At 42.3% G+C, this 15,525-nt stretch overlaps 1 protein-coding gene across 4 annotated transcripts in view; it reads left to right on the plus strand.

Annotated features, from left to right (window-relative positions):
- Positions 1–11,481: 11,481 nt before the first annotated feature.
- LOC127577820 (fibronectin-like) overlaps positions 11,482–15,525 on the plus strand; it is a 90,326-nt gene continuing 86,282 nt past the window's right edge. For all 4 annotated transcript variants that reach the window (XM_052029406.1, XM_052029414.1, XM_052029424.1 and 1 more), the window contains exons 1-2: positions 11,482–11,799; positions 14,285–14,413. In XM_052029406.1, coding sequence (XP_051885366.1) covers positions 11,691–11,799; positions 14,285–14,413 — 238 coding nt within the window. In that variant the 5' untranslated portion in view covers positions 11,482–11,690. The remainder of the gene's footprint in view (positions 11,800–14,284; positions 14,414–15,525) is intronic.

Raw genomic sequence — 15,525 nt, forward strand, 5'->3', positions numbered from 1 at the left:
ACAGCAAAACCTCCCAAGTACTTCACAGGAATGACATAAAGACATAAGTTTATATTCTACTACAGAAGACTATATTAGGACAAGTCACCAAAAATGTAATCAAAGAGGTAAATCTGAAGGACTGTCTTAAAGAAACAGAGAGAGGTAGAAAGGCTTAGTGAAGGATTCCCAAAGATGGGAGTTGGACAGGAGATGTACACCTGCCTGTCACTGGGTGATGAAAACTGGGGAGGCATATGAGGGTAGAATTGGGGGTGTCCTTGTAGTGGTGTTGGGCTGGAGGAGGTCACACAGTTACGGACTGTTAAGGTTGTTAGGGATATAAAGAAAAAAAGAATCATAAATCTGAGGCATTAAATTGGTTTCAGGTATGGGAATCCTATGAAATCCACTCTATTTACTTTTATGAGTATTTAATTTCACTTCTTAATAAGACTTAACAATATCTTGAGGCCAGAAACACTTTAAAGTTTATTTGTCACAGTGGTGCAGCTAGTAGAATGCTGTCTCACAGCTCCAGTGACCTGGGTTCAATTCTGACCTCCAGTGCAGTCTGTGTGGAATCTGTAATTTCTTCTTGTTACCACATGGATTTCTTCCAGGTGCTCCAGTTTTCTTCCACATCCCAAAAACATGCAGGTTGGTAGTTTAATTGGCTGCTGTAAGTTCACCCTAGTGTATAAGTGAGTGGTAGATTCTGAGAGGAGTTGATGGGAGTGTGGGAAGAATAAAATGGGACCAGTTCATTGCATTAAAGATACAATATGATGCAGGATTAGTGTAAGTGGGTCTTGATGGTTGGTGTGGACTCGGTGGGCTGAAGGGCAGTTTCCATGCTGAATGACTCTATAACAGTCACCCCGTATTAAGGATTCTATCAAAATCTCAGGACAAGCCATCTCGCAAATTGTGTGCCCAGAGGTCTTCAGGAAGGTGTGCCCTGTGGATATGATCCTTGTTCTGGAGGCTGCCTCAGTTTTAGTGCCACTTCCTTTCAATGTAAGCATCTAGGAAGGGTACAGCAGCTGATGGGTATTGCCACCCTACACAAAGGCCATGCATGGGAACGTTAGGCGCAGGAGAAGGCCATTTGGCTCCCCGTTCCTGCTCTGTCATTTAGTAAGATCATGGCTGATTTTCTACCTCAGTGCCACTTTCCTGCACTAACCTAATATTCCTTGCTTCTCTTAAAATCTGAATCTATCAGTCTCTTGTCTTGAATATACTTGGTGATTGAACCTCCACAACTCTCCTGGGTAGCTGGGAATCTAAACATTCACCACCCTCTGGGTGAAGAAATTTCTTGTCACCGCTGTCCTGAATGGCCAACTCTATATTTTGAGACTGTGACCTCTGGTTCCAGACACCCCAGCCTACTGTTCCTAACAACAACTATACAGTCAAGGAAAACATTAATTGGTGTAGGCAAATTTACAGTCACCCAGATGGTAGTGACTAACCCGCAAAGTTTAAGTAAGGAATTTATAGTACACTTTTAGAATAATAACCAGCAAACTTATTATCCGTTATAACTTTAAACAATCACAGCCACTTGCGTTGCTATAGCAGTATTATTTATATACATTAAGTCCCAAGAAATCTTGCAAGGGCATAGTTGCCTTGTGCGCACTGTGAAGTGATGTTATGACAGGTTATAGATGCAAGTTTTAGAGAGATGCAGAGAGCCCTAAAAAGTGAATTCCAGGACTCCCTTCTCTTGATGCCCATTGTTCCACACTTTAGTGCAGTCACTGAGGCAACTTGAATTGTGTGGAATTGTATGAAGTAAAAATTAAGACCCTGGGTCCAGCTGCCATAGGTGGAGCACTGAAAATTGAAGAGAACAGAATTGAAGAACTTCAGTAATCATGGAGATTTGTAAGACTGACAGAGGTTAAAGAGATGAGGGAGGGTTAAGGGATATGAAATCAGGGATGACAGTTTTAAAATGGTGTTGCTGGATTACCAGACAGTGTAGGCCAATCAACATAGGGCTATTGGCTGAGACTTAGAACAACTTAGGACACAGATGGCAGAATTTTGGAGGAATATAGGTTGGAGGTTTGGATGTTTCTTCGTTTTAAAATCAAAGAGTTGATTGGAGATGAACTACTCTCCTCAATGCCATGTTGCTCTGAAATATTACAGAAACTACATGAGCAAAACATGGTCAAATCTGATGGGGAGCCCATTTGCTCCATGGGCTTCTGTTATAGCATGGATTTTGCTTAGCCCTTGGTTGTTTGTCTTCCAGTGGATGGAGACTCAATCTTAATTAGTTTCCCTCGATAAACAAACATTGGGATATAAGCAGAGAACTGTGTCCCTTTTACATAACGATTGCTTTAATTTACTATTATTTATAGTGGAACTTCAGGGTCTCCCTCAAGCAATTAAGTACTTCTAAATTAAAGTTACCCTGTATTGTAGGAAGCACAGAGACAATGAGTACTGAAAGGAATAATAAACATCTTTTAGGTAGTGAACAGACAATCTGTCTTTATTTGGTAGGATTTATTGAGAACGAATATTTGGTGGGATGCAAAGAATTCCCCTGCCCTTTGAAATAGTGCCATGAGATTTATACATGAGAAGGTAGATGGGTCATTGATTCATCACCTCATCCGAAACAGCACTTGGCACTCGTTCAACAATGCGCAGGGATTGTCCCAGTCTTGATGTTATGTTCCCATCTTTAGAATATGACCTGAAATTGATGACCTTCTGGCTCAAAGGTGAAAATGCTACCATGGCTGACAATTACAGTCTATCAACATAAGGGCTAAAGCTGTGATGCAGAACACCTCAGCCGAACATGTAAAGGAGAAAGAGGCAGGTCATGGATTTATAGACACACAATGTAGAAACACCAGGTCCATGCCAATCATCAGGTACTTACCTGTATTACTCCCATTTACCAGTACTTGGTCCATAGCCTACCATGCTTTGGCGATTCAAGTACTCATCCAGAACCTTTTTAAATGTTGTGAGAGTACCTGCTGCCACCATCTTCTCAGACAGTGCATTCCAGATTGTAACCATCCGCTGGGTGAGAAAATTCTTCCTCAGATCCCCTCTAAACCTCTGACTCCTCACCTTAAGCCCTCTGGTCTTAGACGACTCTGTCATGGGGAAAAGTTTCTTACTATCCTCTCAGCCTCCTCGGCTCCAAGGAAAACAATCCCAGCCTATCCAGTCTCTCTGCATATCTAAAACTTTCCATCCCAGGCAACATCACGGTGAACTGATGCCCCACAAGGCTGCGTCCTCAGCCCTATTCTCTATTCCCTATACACTCACGACTGCATGGCCAGATTCTGCTCTAACTCCATCTACAAGTTTGCAGATGATACCACCGTACTTTCTCTGTCACTGTAACACTTTATTCTGCATTCTGTTATTGTTTTCCCTCGTACTATCTCAAAACAATGTTGTAATGAAATGATCTGTATGGATGGCTTGCAAAACAAAGTTTTTTTTACTGTACCTCGGTACATGTGACAATAATAAACCAATTTACCAATCTCCTCTGCGTCTTCTCCAGTGCAATCATGTCAATTCCTATAGTGTAGTAACCAGAACTGCACACAATATTCCAGCTATGGCCTAACCAATGTTTTATAAACCTGTACTAAGACCTCCCTGTTCTTATATTCTGTGCCCAGGCTAATGAAAGTAAGCATCCCACATGCCTTCTTCACCACCTTATCTAGCCATGTTTCCACCTTCAGCACTCAACAACTTGGATTAATGAAGCATCAGTAAAGTAGGGAATTGTCCCAAGGCCCTTCACACAAGTGTAACCAAACAACATTCGATGCCAAGTCACATATGAGATATTAGCACTGGTGACTAATGACTTGTTTAAGGAGGTAGGTCTCAAAGAACCTAGCTCTCTCCTTTGAGCTGGGTGAGGTAGAGAGGCAGAGAGATTGAAGGAGGGAATTCCAGAGATTTGGCCCATGTGGAATAAAGGCATGGCTAGAATATTTACAACTTCAGGAATAAGCTTCCACTTTTATAAACTTTCTTCCTCCCCACCCCAGTCCCTCAATGTCCCTTACTCAATATATATAAACAAAGATTTGATTTAATCAGTTTTGGAGAATGTTTATTATACATGATTAAGTGTGTTTTATTCTACCCCGGCTACATTCACACAATAGCTTCTGGCAAGGGATTTTAAAATGCTTTTGCAGTGAAGTCTGTGCCTTTGCACACTAATTAACCAGAATTCAGGAATGCTGTGTTTCTTTACTGGAAGGGAAAGGTGTTCATGATAGATGCTCAAGGACTCTAATGGCCTCTTTCTCTGCAGTAAATTCCTATGAATCTGCAAATCCCAAGATTTATTCTCATTCTCAGTCTTTCTATAGTCAGTGTAAACTATTGACTGGCAGATCCCAGCCAAGACGGTGTCCTGTTACAACCTACTCACCCCCAACACCGCTACTCCCCCCACTTCCTCGTCAACTCCTCCCCCACTCTGCCTCCTGACCACCAGCCGATGAGTCAAAAGGGAAAACTAAACCTTTCACACTAAGGCTGAAAACAGCTGGAACATTCCTACCAAAACACCAGGGCTGGTGTGATCATTTGTGCAGTAACAGCCCACAGCAGCCTGTCTCGTGCCCACTGAGCAGACTGACGCACGGGGCTTGCATTATAAATGTGCTTGTGAAATACACTGGCACATTACAGAAAGTTCATTTCAATGCCAGTATAATTCTGGAGGGCAGGAGTACATACACATTTTGGCAGGAGACCTCATAACACTTGAAAATTAAGAATCTAAATGGGGTAGACGAGCAAAGTGATCTAGAGATATTGATTTGTAAATAATGCAGGTTAACAAGGTTACAGCATGGTAAAAGAGAATGATTTATACAGAGGGATAAATAGTAAAGCAGGGAAGTTGGTTAATAGAGGCTTGGTTAAGCCTCACTTGCACTGCTGTGTACAAATCTTGATAGAAAAGCATTGGGGAAGGTGTAAAATAGATTTAATAGAACGATTTTTATTAGGCAGTCCCTCAGGATTGGGGATGACTTACTTCTACTCTGGCTTGGTGAGCTCTGAAGCGGCTGAGGAGGCTAATGTGGGAATCCCAGACACTTCCACAGATAGGGTGGGTGAATGGGTAGTTTGTGAGATGGTGCATTCCTTCCACCATTTGTGCAGGGCTTCTGTGGGGTCCTGATTCATGGCCACGAGGTTCTCAATAACATCCCAAATGCTCCTTCTATACTTTGAGCGGTCATAAGCCAGAGGTTTCCAAGATCAGTGGGGAAATTGCATTCTTCAAGGAGGCTTTGAGCACATCCTGTGATCTTTTCCTCTGTCCATCTGGTGGGGCAGGCATGGTAATGTAGCGGTTAGCGTAATGCCATTACAGTGCCAGCGACCCAGGTTCAATTCCGGCCGCTGTCTGTAAGGAGTTTGTACGTTCTCCCCGTGTCTGAGTGGGTTTCCTCTGGGTGCTCCCGTTTCCTCTCACATTCCAAAGACGTACGGGTTAGGAAGTTGTGGGCATGCTATGTTGGTGCCGGAAGCGTGGCGACACTTGCGGGCTGCCCCCAGAACACTATGCAAAAGATGCATTTCATTGTGTGTTTCGATGTACATGTGACTTATAAAGATATCATATCTTATCTTTATCCATGGCAGTACAGGGAGTAATGTCTGATGCCAGGCATGCAAGTGACATGGACTATTCACTGCAATCACCTAAATGTAATTAGAGGCCTCAGTACTGGGAATATTAGCCTAGGAGAATAGAATGATACCAGGTTATAACTAAAGGAAACTATTGAACAGGCTTGGAGCCCCTTCCTCTAGAAATATTTGACTTAATGAAAAGTAACTATAAAGTAACTGTAGAGAGGATATTTCCAGGTGTTGGGGGGGGGGGGGTCCAAAATTTGGGCCAATAGATGGAAAATGGTCACTCAGCTTCAGGGAAAAGGCTCATTGCTTAACGAGTGATAAGAATATAGAACCTGCTTCCAGAATATGTAATTGGCAAAAGAATACCTAAAGGAAAGCTGGCTTCATACATGTGGCAGGAAAGGATAGAAGGAGAGGTTGTTAGTATTAGAGGAAGTGAATGGAACTCCTATTTGGGAGGGAAAATTGTGGTATTATTGGAAAAACATACAAGCTGGAATGGATTTCAGACATGTTTGTGCCAAATTAAATTTCAGAAAAAAATAAGTGTTAATCAAAACTTTGAAAGTGCAGTGAAAAGCAAGAAAGCTTTCTTATAGCGCTGTAGAGATTAAACACCAGCTGGAGCAGTTGGGTGGTAGGATCTGTTTCTGAGCTCTAAATTCTGTGTAATTTGATGTTATGTGCTATACACTTCAATCATGGTGATGGGCAAAGTAGATTACTGCTAATTTGCCCTTGAGCACTAATTTAATCTGAGTTTGCCTGTATGTAGAGCAGGTGATGGTTTGACCGAAGACAGCCTATACTGAGTGCAGAGGGCAGGAATTTAGTGAGTAGGGGAATACAATGGGACTGGAGAGAGGTGTTGCTTGGTATTTCAACAAAAATACATGGTTATATTGATAAGAACATAACATTGATTTTTAACACTAATTTAAACCTGTAGTTTAAACTGAGAAAATCTATTCACAGAGGGAGAGGGGTGTCTGAGGTAATAGAGGATTACGTTACATTTGGTTAGAAGAAAGTGGAGACGCGGTATAAATTAGAAGGCAAAATTCGAAAGGTTATGTGTTTAAGCTAATTTAGCTGGGCTGGGCACAGGAAAACAACATTGAAAGGGTGAGATATGGCATTAGATCAAGAAATAGTATTGTTCTATTCATGTCATTGAAGCTGGCAGGGCAAACTGAGAAAGTGATTAAAAAATCATAAAGGAACTTGGCTTTATTTATAGACAGAGAAAGTACAACAGCTAACAGAAATCATGGAGCCAAAATAAAACTCTAGTTCAGCCATATCTGGAGAACTGTGTCCCCAGTTCTGGAAAGATGTGAAGGTTTTAGCAAGGCTTCAGAAAAGATCACAAAGATGAGCACTTTAGTTATGACTGAAGAAGCTGGAGCTGTTCTCTGAGGAACAGGGGAGGTTGTGAGGAGTCGATTGGCAAATGGGAGGCTTTTAAAAGTGCAATATCAAGAATCCAGGAGCACTATGTTCCCATTAGAGTGAAGGGCAAGGCTGGCAAGTTGAGGGAATCCTGGTTGACGAGGGATATTTAGGCTCTGGTCAGGAAAAAGGAGATATACATTGGGTTTAGGCAATCAGGAACAAGCGAATCCCTTGATGTGTATAAGAAGTGTAGGAGTATACTTAAGAGGGAAATCAGGAGGGCAAAAAGAGGGCATGAGATGGATCTGGCAGGCAAGGTTAAGGAAAATCCCAAGAGATGTTACAGTTATATTCAAAGTGAAAGGGTTTCTAGGGAGAAAGTAGGTCCCCTTAAGAATCAGCATGGCCATCTATGTGTGGAGCCACAGAAGATGGGAAAGATTTTTAATGAGTATTTCTCAGCAGTTTTTACTGTGGAGAAAAATCATGGAAGCTAAGGAACTGAGGCAAATGAGTTGTGATGTCTTGGACCACATACGAATTACCATGGAGGAGGTATTGGTGGCCTTCAAGAACATTAAGGTGGATAAACCCCCAGGCCTGACCGCCCGTCCTCGGACCTAGTGGGAAGCTAGGGAAGAAATTGTGTAGGTCCTTGCAGAGATAGTTGCTTCATCTTTAGCCACAGATGAAGCTCTGGAAGACTTAAGGGGAGCTACTGCTTGTACTGTTATTTAGTAAGGGCAGTAAGCCAAAGAACTACAGACTGGTGAATCTGACATCAGAGTTGGTTAAGTTACTGGAGGAGAATCTGAGGGACAGGATCTACTGGCATTTGAATAGACAAGATCTGATTAGGGATAGCCATCATGGCTTTGTGCATGGGAAATTGCACCTGACAAATCTGTTAGAGTTTTTTGAAGAGGTAACCAAGAGGATAGATGAGGGCAGGGGAGTGGACCTTATCTATATGTCTCTAGCAAGGCCTTTGGCAAGGTCCCACATGGTAGGGTAGTCTGGAAGGTTAGATTGCACAGGATCCAGGGAGAGCTAGCTAACTGGATTCATAATTGACTCAATGGTAGGCAGCAGAGGGTGATTGTGGGAAGTTGTTTCTCGGAGGCTGTGACTAGTGGCAATGCTGGGACCTTTGTTGTTCATTATTTATATTCACAATTTGGATGAGAATGTACAAGGCATGGTTAGTAAGTTTGCGGATTACAGCAAAATAGGTGGTATTGTAGACAGTGAAGAAAGATATCAAAAATTACAAGGGGATCTATAACAGCTAGTAAGTGGGCCAAGGATTGGCAAATGGTGTTCAATCCAGATAAGTGCCAGTTGTTGCATTTTTGGAAGTCAAACCAGGATAGGTATTTCACAGTGAATGGTAGGGCCCTGGGGAGTGTTGTAGAACAGAAGGACCTAGGAGTACAGATATATAGTTCGCTGAAAGCGGCGTCACAGGTAGACAGGGTGGTGAAGAAGGTGTTTGGCATGCTGGACTTCATCAGTCAGAGCACTGAGTATAAGAGTTGGGATGTTTATGTTGCAGTTGTACCAGATGATGGTGAGGCCCCACTTGGAGTACTGTGTACAGTTTTGGTTACCCTGTTATGGGAAGGATGTCATAAAGCTGGAAAGAGTGCAAAGAAGATTTACGAGAATGTTGCCAGGACTTGAAGGCCTGAATTACAGGGAGAGGTTGGGCAGGCTAGGACTTTATTCATTGGAACACAGGAGACTGAGAGGTGATCTTACAGATGTGTATAAAATCATGGCGGACATAGGTAGGGTGAATGCACACAGTCTTTTCCCAGGGAAAGGGAACCAAAAACTAGAGGGCATAGGTTTGTGAGAGGGAAAGACTTATAAGGGACCTGAGGGGTAACTTCTTCACACAGAGGGTGGTGCACATCTGGAACGAGCTGTCAGAGAAAGTAGTTGAGGCAGGTAAATTAACGACATTTAAAATACATTTGGATAATTATATGGATAGGAAAGGTTTAGAGGGACATGGGCCAAACGCGGGCAAATGGGACTAGCTTAGATGGGCACCTTGGCTGGCATGGATGACCATGTCGTCCTTGGGATGAAGGGCCTGTTTCTGTGCTGTATGACTCTATGAGTCCTGATTGAGGTATCTAAAATCGTGAAGAGTACAGACATAGAGAAAACCTTTTACCATTGGTGGAGGGGTCAAGAACCAGGGGACATAGAGATGAAGGTAAATGACAAAAGAATCGAAAGTGACATGAGGAAAAAGTATAGACGGAGACACAAGAAATTCTGCAGATGCTGGAATCTGGAGGAATACACAAAAAGTGCTGGAGGAACTCAGCAGGTCAGGCAGCATCTATGGAGGGAAATAAACAGTCGACGTTTCGGGCCGAGAGCCTTCTTGAGAAAAAAGTATTTTGCGCAGGGAGTGTTTCGGGTCTGGAATGCACTCCAGAGGGAAGAGTAGAGGTTGATTCAATTGTAATATTCAAGAGAGAACTGAATAAATTCTTAAAAGGAAAATACAAAGCAGTGGCTGAGAAAGTGGGATCAGTGGAATTGCTTGCATTGAGGAGGCACAACTTAATGGGCTGATTGACCTCCTTCCATGCTGTAGCCAGTGTGATTCTGGGTTGGGGTGACTTCAAGCTGTATTAGGAACAACTTGGATGGGTTAGAACAGAATCAGATCTTGCTGTGATTTATAACAGGTAATTATGAAATAAGTGAACTTTCTTGGCTGAGTAATTCTAAATTGATGGGGAAAACGAGCTATCTCTGACAGAATTCAGAATAAACAAAAATCAGATCGATGGTCAGTAAAACTTCTGTTTAAGTAAGTCTGTAGAGTAAATCAGTTCCTGTCGTTTCAGGGACTGCGCTCCTGCAGTTCTGACAGGGAGGGGGAGGGAGGGAGACTCACTGATTAATTTTGTTACCAGCTTGGCTTTTGGGAGAGTGTTCCCTCTCAGCAACGGCACACCATTCAACACTTTTGCAATGCTGTCCTCCGACTAACCGATAACAAACGGCGTCTCGTCTCTTATCGAGGGAGCATGCACTACATACTCAAACACTGACGTTAGACCTACAAGCATAAATCACAGACTCAATTGCAAATAAGCTTTGCATGAAGACACATCTCTTCATTTAACGCGCAACCTCCCAATTTTGCCCTAACGCCCTTGGCTTATGAGCAATATTCTTTATTCTGATTGAAGGGGAGTTAATATGTTGGTGCCTCTTAACAATACAGAAATGCTTCCTGTTACCTGTGTTGTCATAATATTCTGCTTGAAGGCGCTGGACTATGCATTTGCTCCAAACTCTTTCTTGCTGGTACTTTTAATATAAATGTAAAGCTTGTGCTTTTAACCAGCCAATGGAATGTTTCTGGGGTGTTCAATTTTAAGATTTTACTTTTCATTTGGCGTTGGCATAGGATTCAGACTGAGCAAGATTGGATGGGTTTAAGAAAGCGGTTCTGAGTCACTCACTCTGCACTGAAACCAAATACAGCCACTTAAATCCTACCTTTCCTTTTAAAGGTACTAGCATGCGGAAAGTTCAGTTTAACAGTTCGGTATCTGCCTCGGCTGGATTCAGCATACAATCCGGGTCTGCTTCCAGTGCTGCCTATAAATCAACCCCCCACCCACCCCGCCAACTGTCTCCAAACCCCACGCACCCCAATTCGGAACCGTTCACAGCCTGCAAGTTTATATAACAACATCGAACACCCTTCATTGGAATTGCATGCATTTTACATAACTTTTTGCTATTTATATCTTTGCATTGTGCAAGTGGCTCGCAGATCTGATAAAAAAAACCTTTGTGGTGGGGCTGCAAGGTTGCTGATCAAACATCTTTGCGCTATATTGGCGCGGCTGGCGGCTCACGGCTGGTTTCCGAGCGGGACGCGAACGCACGCATGGCTCGGAGCCGGGCAGCGCTGCAGCTGGAAACAGGCGCCCATTTTAGCGTCGCCGCAACACAAAATTTTCCTCATTACAAATCTACACTTCCCAGTAATGATTAGCCAATCTTTAAATTCTTGAAAGTTTTACCCGCTCATGAGGCTGAGCCGCAAGTAAATAGCTGGCAAGAGTTAAATAAAATCTGACTTTATGATTAATATAAGTAAACATTTCGTCACCAGTGTTCTTTCTTTGCAGTACGGCGGTGTTATATTTAATACAATGACTTTCTCTTCTATTTGCACGCTTCATTTATAATGGAGGGAAAAGATGCAGCCGCTCTTTGAGAGAGACGCCTTGTGTCTGATCAGTGTCTGAGCAGATATTTTACAGTCCTGCAGTGATATCAGCAGCAGACTTGTAAATATTATTGATGCGACCACCCCCTCCCCCTAAGCTCCACCTCTCCTTCCTGGCTGGTGTGGTAAGGAGGAGAGAACGTTATAAAGGAGGCTGGAGGGACAGCTGCATGTTCACTCACTGGCAAGGTGTAGTGAGAGGAAGCGGGTACAGGAGCGTCCTCTCCCTGCTCTGGCAGACTGTCCCTTCTCTGTGCCAGTGTCTGCTGTCTGTCCGCTGCTTGAGGTGGAGGGTCTCCTGCGGCTTGTGCATACTTGAGTGAACTTTGCAGGGAGCTACGGTGCTGAGAAGATGCACCGCTCCACGCTCGGGGGCTTTCTGCTGCTCGCCTGTCTCAGTTTGGCCAGCGGCCTGAGGCCCAAGAAAAGACAAACGTACGCCACGGGTAGCCAGAACCAAAGTAAGTATTAGCGAAGAACTTCTTTAAAATCCCCTGAAATGTTCCGCTGAGATCTTTTAAAATTCGTAATGTAGGCACGGAGCAATTTAAACTTGTATTACAGTCTCTCAAATGTTTGTAATGCACATATTAAAGTTCCGAAATCATTAAATTATTCTAATCACCAAGAAGGCTTTTAATATGTGTATTACAAAACTTTTGACTTTTAAAGAAGTGTATGTTAAACTCCTGAGATGTTTTAAACGTAATACAAATCCTCTGTACTACAACAGTTCAAATAATTTTAATAAACTTCCTGAAACTTCATAAAGCTTAAATTTTAAATTCTTAATATGTATTCCTTATAGTTGTATGCCAATTCCCTAATAATGCTTCATTTTAATTCTTGTAATTCTGCAAATGTGGAGAGGATGGCTGTTTTGCAACACAGTATTCCTTATAGTTGTATGCCAATTCCCTAATAATGCTTCATTTTAATTCTTGTAATTCTGCAAATGTGGAGAGGATGGCTGTTTTGCAACACAGTCTTGCATTCATAAATAACAATTCTGTATGAAGATGCCTCTTGGTTTGCATTTGAAGTGCGTCGACTTTGCTCATGTAGCAAATTGTGTGACTAATTTCGCTGAGTGCATTATCAAAGTGGCTCTTTCAATGGCAAGTATGATGGCTTGTAAATGCCAATTGTTTGTAGGTGAATTCAGAAGAGAAGCTTGGGGCTCACAACATAAGGGGCTAATCCAATATTCATGTTTTGTCTGCAGCTGGGAATTGTTCATTGTTCTGAGGTTGCTGTTTAATCCTATTTTCTGGACCCCACCCCCTTACTTTCAACACCTAATCTTCCAAAATACAATATATAAAGAGAGTGTTGACAAAAAACCATCAACTGCCCTTTCCCTTCTCCCTACAGATGTTTCCTGACCTGCTGAATGTTTACAGCATATTGTGTTTGTTTCAAATAAGCCGTTTCAGCAATATTTTGCACGTTTTCCGGTCCAATTACATTTTTCTCTTACTTAGGAACATTGATTGCAGCTTTCACCTCACTAATCCAAATGAAACTTGCATTGGGAGTCTGTTTGCTGTCTTTCCTTTGCAGTGTTTTGTGCTTTAACCCTGAACGTTGGACAGATGTTTGACAATGGATAGGGGAACTGGGTTAAGGATCAGAAGCCATTCACTTCCTTGAATTGTGATCACCCTTCCCTATTGCATAACTGTCTGATTCAGGGATCAAAGATCAGACTGACACTGATCTTCATAAAGCTGTGTGGAGTGTGTTGCGTGGATAATTAAGTTGGCCTTTTGCCAAGAGAAAACCTGACAGATCCATTAAGACCAAAGGCAGGTCTTGGGAAGGTTTGCATTTGGGTTTAGTTGCATGCAAAGGGAGAGCACAGCTCAGTAAAAATTCTACGCAGAACAGCTTACGATTTGGTCACTGACTGAGGTAACAGAGATTGAATAAGTCTGACTGAAGCCATTTCATTCAGTTTAGCAAAACTTATTTTTAATGTCCACTGTCTGGTATATGAGCTGGGTGTTGTATGGTTAGGGCAACGAATTGAGCTATTCGGAAGGAATTGCTTAAATTAAATATCAAAGGAAAATAAACAAAATTATGCTGTAGATACTGTAAATCTGCAAGGGAAACCATCTGGAAGCACTCAGTAGTGATTGGGAAGAGAAATAGTTTAATTTTATCTTTGCTTTTGTGTTGCTGAAAACTCACATTAAAACCATTATTGGTGCCACATTTTAAAATAAATATGAAGGTAGGTTGAAATATGGATTGATGTTTAATGTTGCTGGGGAAGAGCCGGGTAACCCTCACCAAGTTGGAAAGAGGCACCTGTGAAGAGAACCAATGAGTTAATGTAAAAGCTGGAAGATGCTGGAAATGTGAAATAAAACAGGATGCTGGAAATATGGAGCAGGCAAGGCACCTACTGTGGAGAGAGAAAAGCAGTTAATGTTTCAGGTCATTGACTTTTCTGATGATGGACCTGAAATATTAACCCCCATTTCTCTATCAACTAGCCAAGTTTCTCCAGAAATCTTGTTCAAATGCTGTCCTCTTCTCATTACTACTATCGGGAAGGAGGTGCAGGATCCTGAAGACTCTCACTTAATGAGTCAGGAACTGCTTCTTCCCCTCCGTCATCAGATTTCTGAACAGTCCATAAAACCCATGAACCCTACCTCGTTATTCTTTTTCTTTGCACTATTTATTTTTGTAATTTATAGTAATTTTATGTCTTTGCACTGTATTTCTGCCACAAAACAACAAATTCCTTGAACAAGTCAATGATAATAAATCTGATCCTGATGTTTCAGGAGTGGCCCCATCACAACCCAAAGATGCAATCTGAAATGCAATCTTCCCACCTCAGTTACTGACTGACCTAGAGTTTTTCAAGATCTTGCAGTGCGTCTTTGAGAAACATTTGATTTGATCTGTGTACGTTTTCCCTCTGTTCAGATTATTGTTATGACAATGGGAAGGCTTACCACATCAACCAGCAGTGGGAGCGTACTTACCTGGGTCGAGTGATGATATGTACCTGTTATGGCGCAGGTCGAGGCTGGAACTGTGAATCCAAACCTGACGGTAAGCAAACAGTTAATAGCCTATCTCCCTGAGTCCTTTACAACCTATCTTGGGATCTTCTATAGATGGCAAGCAGCAAACGTCAAAATATTTTATCCCAATTTTCATAGCACTATTTATTTATTTTTGTAATTTATAATTTACAAAAATTTATAACTTACAAAAATAAATCAATATTATGACCTATGAATTCAGTAGCAACATAACTGGAGATGGGAGTGAAGAGACTGGAATGCTGCACGTGTTTGTCGGTAATTGTGAAAGGTATTTAAGTAGCACTCAGTGCACATTGAGGTTCTTCGGTCATGGACCATGCCAGGTACATGGAGGTGATGGCAGTCCCTTTGCCACGCTCACTTGGAGACTGGATGTATAAATATTATCCCACATGAACAACATGCAGGGCAGCGTGACTCAGCAGCAGGGGCATTCATAGAACAGTACAGCACAGGAACAGGCCCATGATATTTGTGCTGAATACATTGCCAAATTAAACTAAATCTCTTCTACCTGTACGTGATCCATATCTCTTCATTCCCGGCATATTCATGTGTCTAACAGTCTCTCAAATGCCACTATCATATCTGCTTCTTCTACCACCCCGGCAGCCTGTTCCAGGCACCCACCTCTCTCGTATATATAAATATTTGTCGCAGACATGCCCTTTTAAATGTTCCCCTCTCACCTTAAATTCACGTCCTCTGGTATTGGACATTTCTCTCTACCCTATCTTTCCCCTCATAATTTTATATCCTTCTATTAGGTCTCCTCTCAGCCTCCGACTCCGCAGAGAAAACAACCCAAGTTTGTCCAACTTCTCCTTATCGCACATACCAGCTAGTCCAGGCGGCATCCTGGTAAACCTCTTCTGTACCCTTTCCAAAGTCTCCACATCCTTCCTGTAATGGGGCGACCAGAATTGCACACGGTACTCCAAGTGCAGCCTAACCAAAGCTTTACACAGCTGCAACATGTTCCTCGCTCCCATGTTTGTTGAAACGATCATCAGCTGTTTATAGGTTTGTTGATGAGTCATTTTCAAACAAGTAACTTCATTGAGGGATCGGAAGACACTGGTACATGTGAACTTGCCATTTTGGAGTAGAGTAGGC

Source organism: Pristis pectinata, chromosome 1 (genome assembly GCF_009764475.1).
Source record: "Pristis pectinata isolate sPriPec2 chromosome 1, sPriPec2.1.pri, whole genome shotgun sequence".
Taxonomy (NCBI): Eukaryota; Metazoa; Chordata; class Chondrichthyes; order Rhinopristiformes; family Pristidae; genus Pristis; species Pristis pectinata.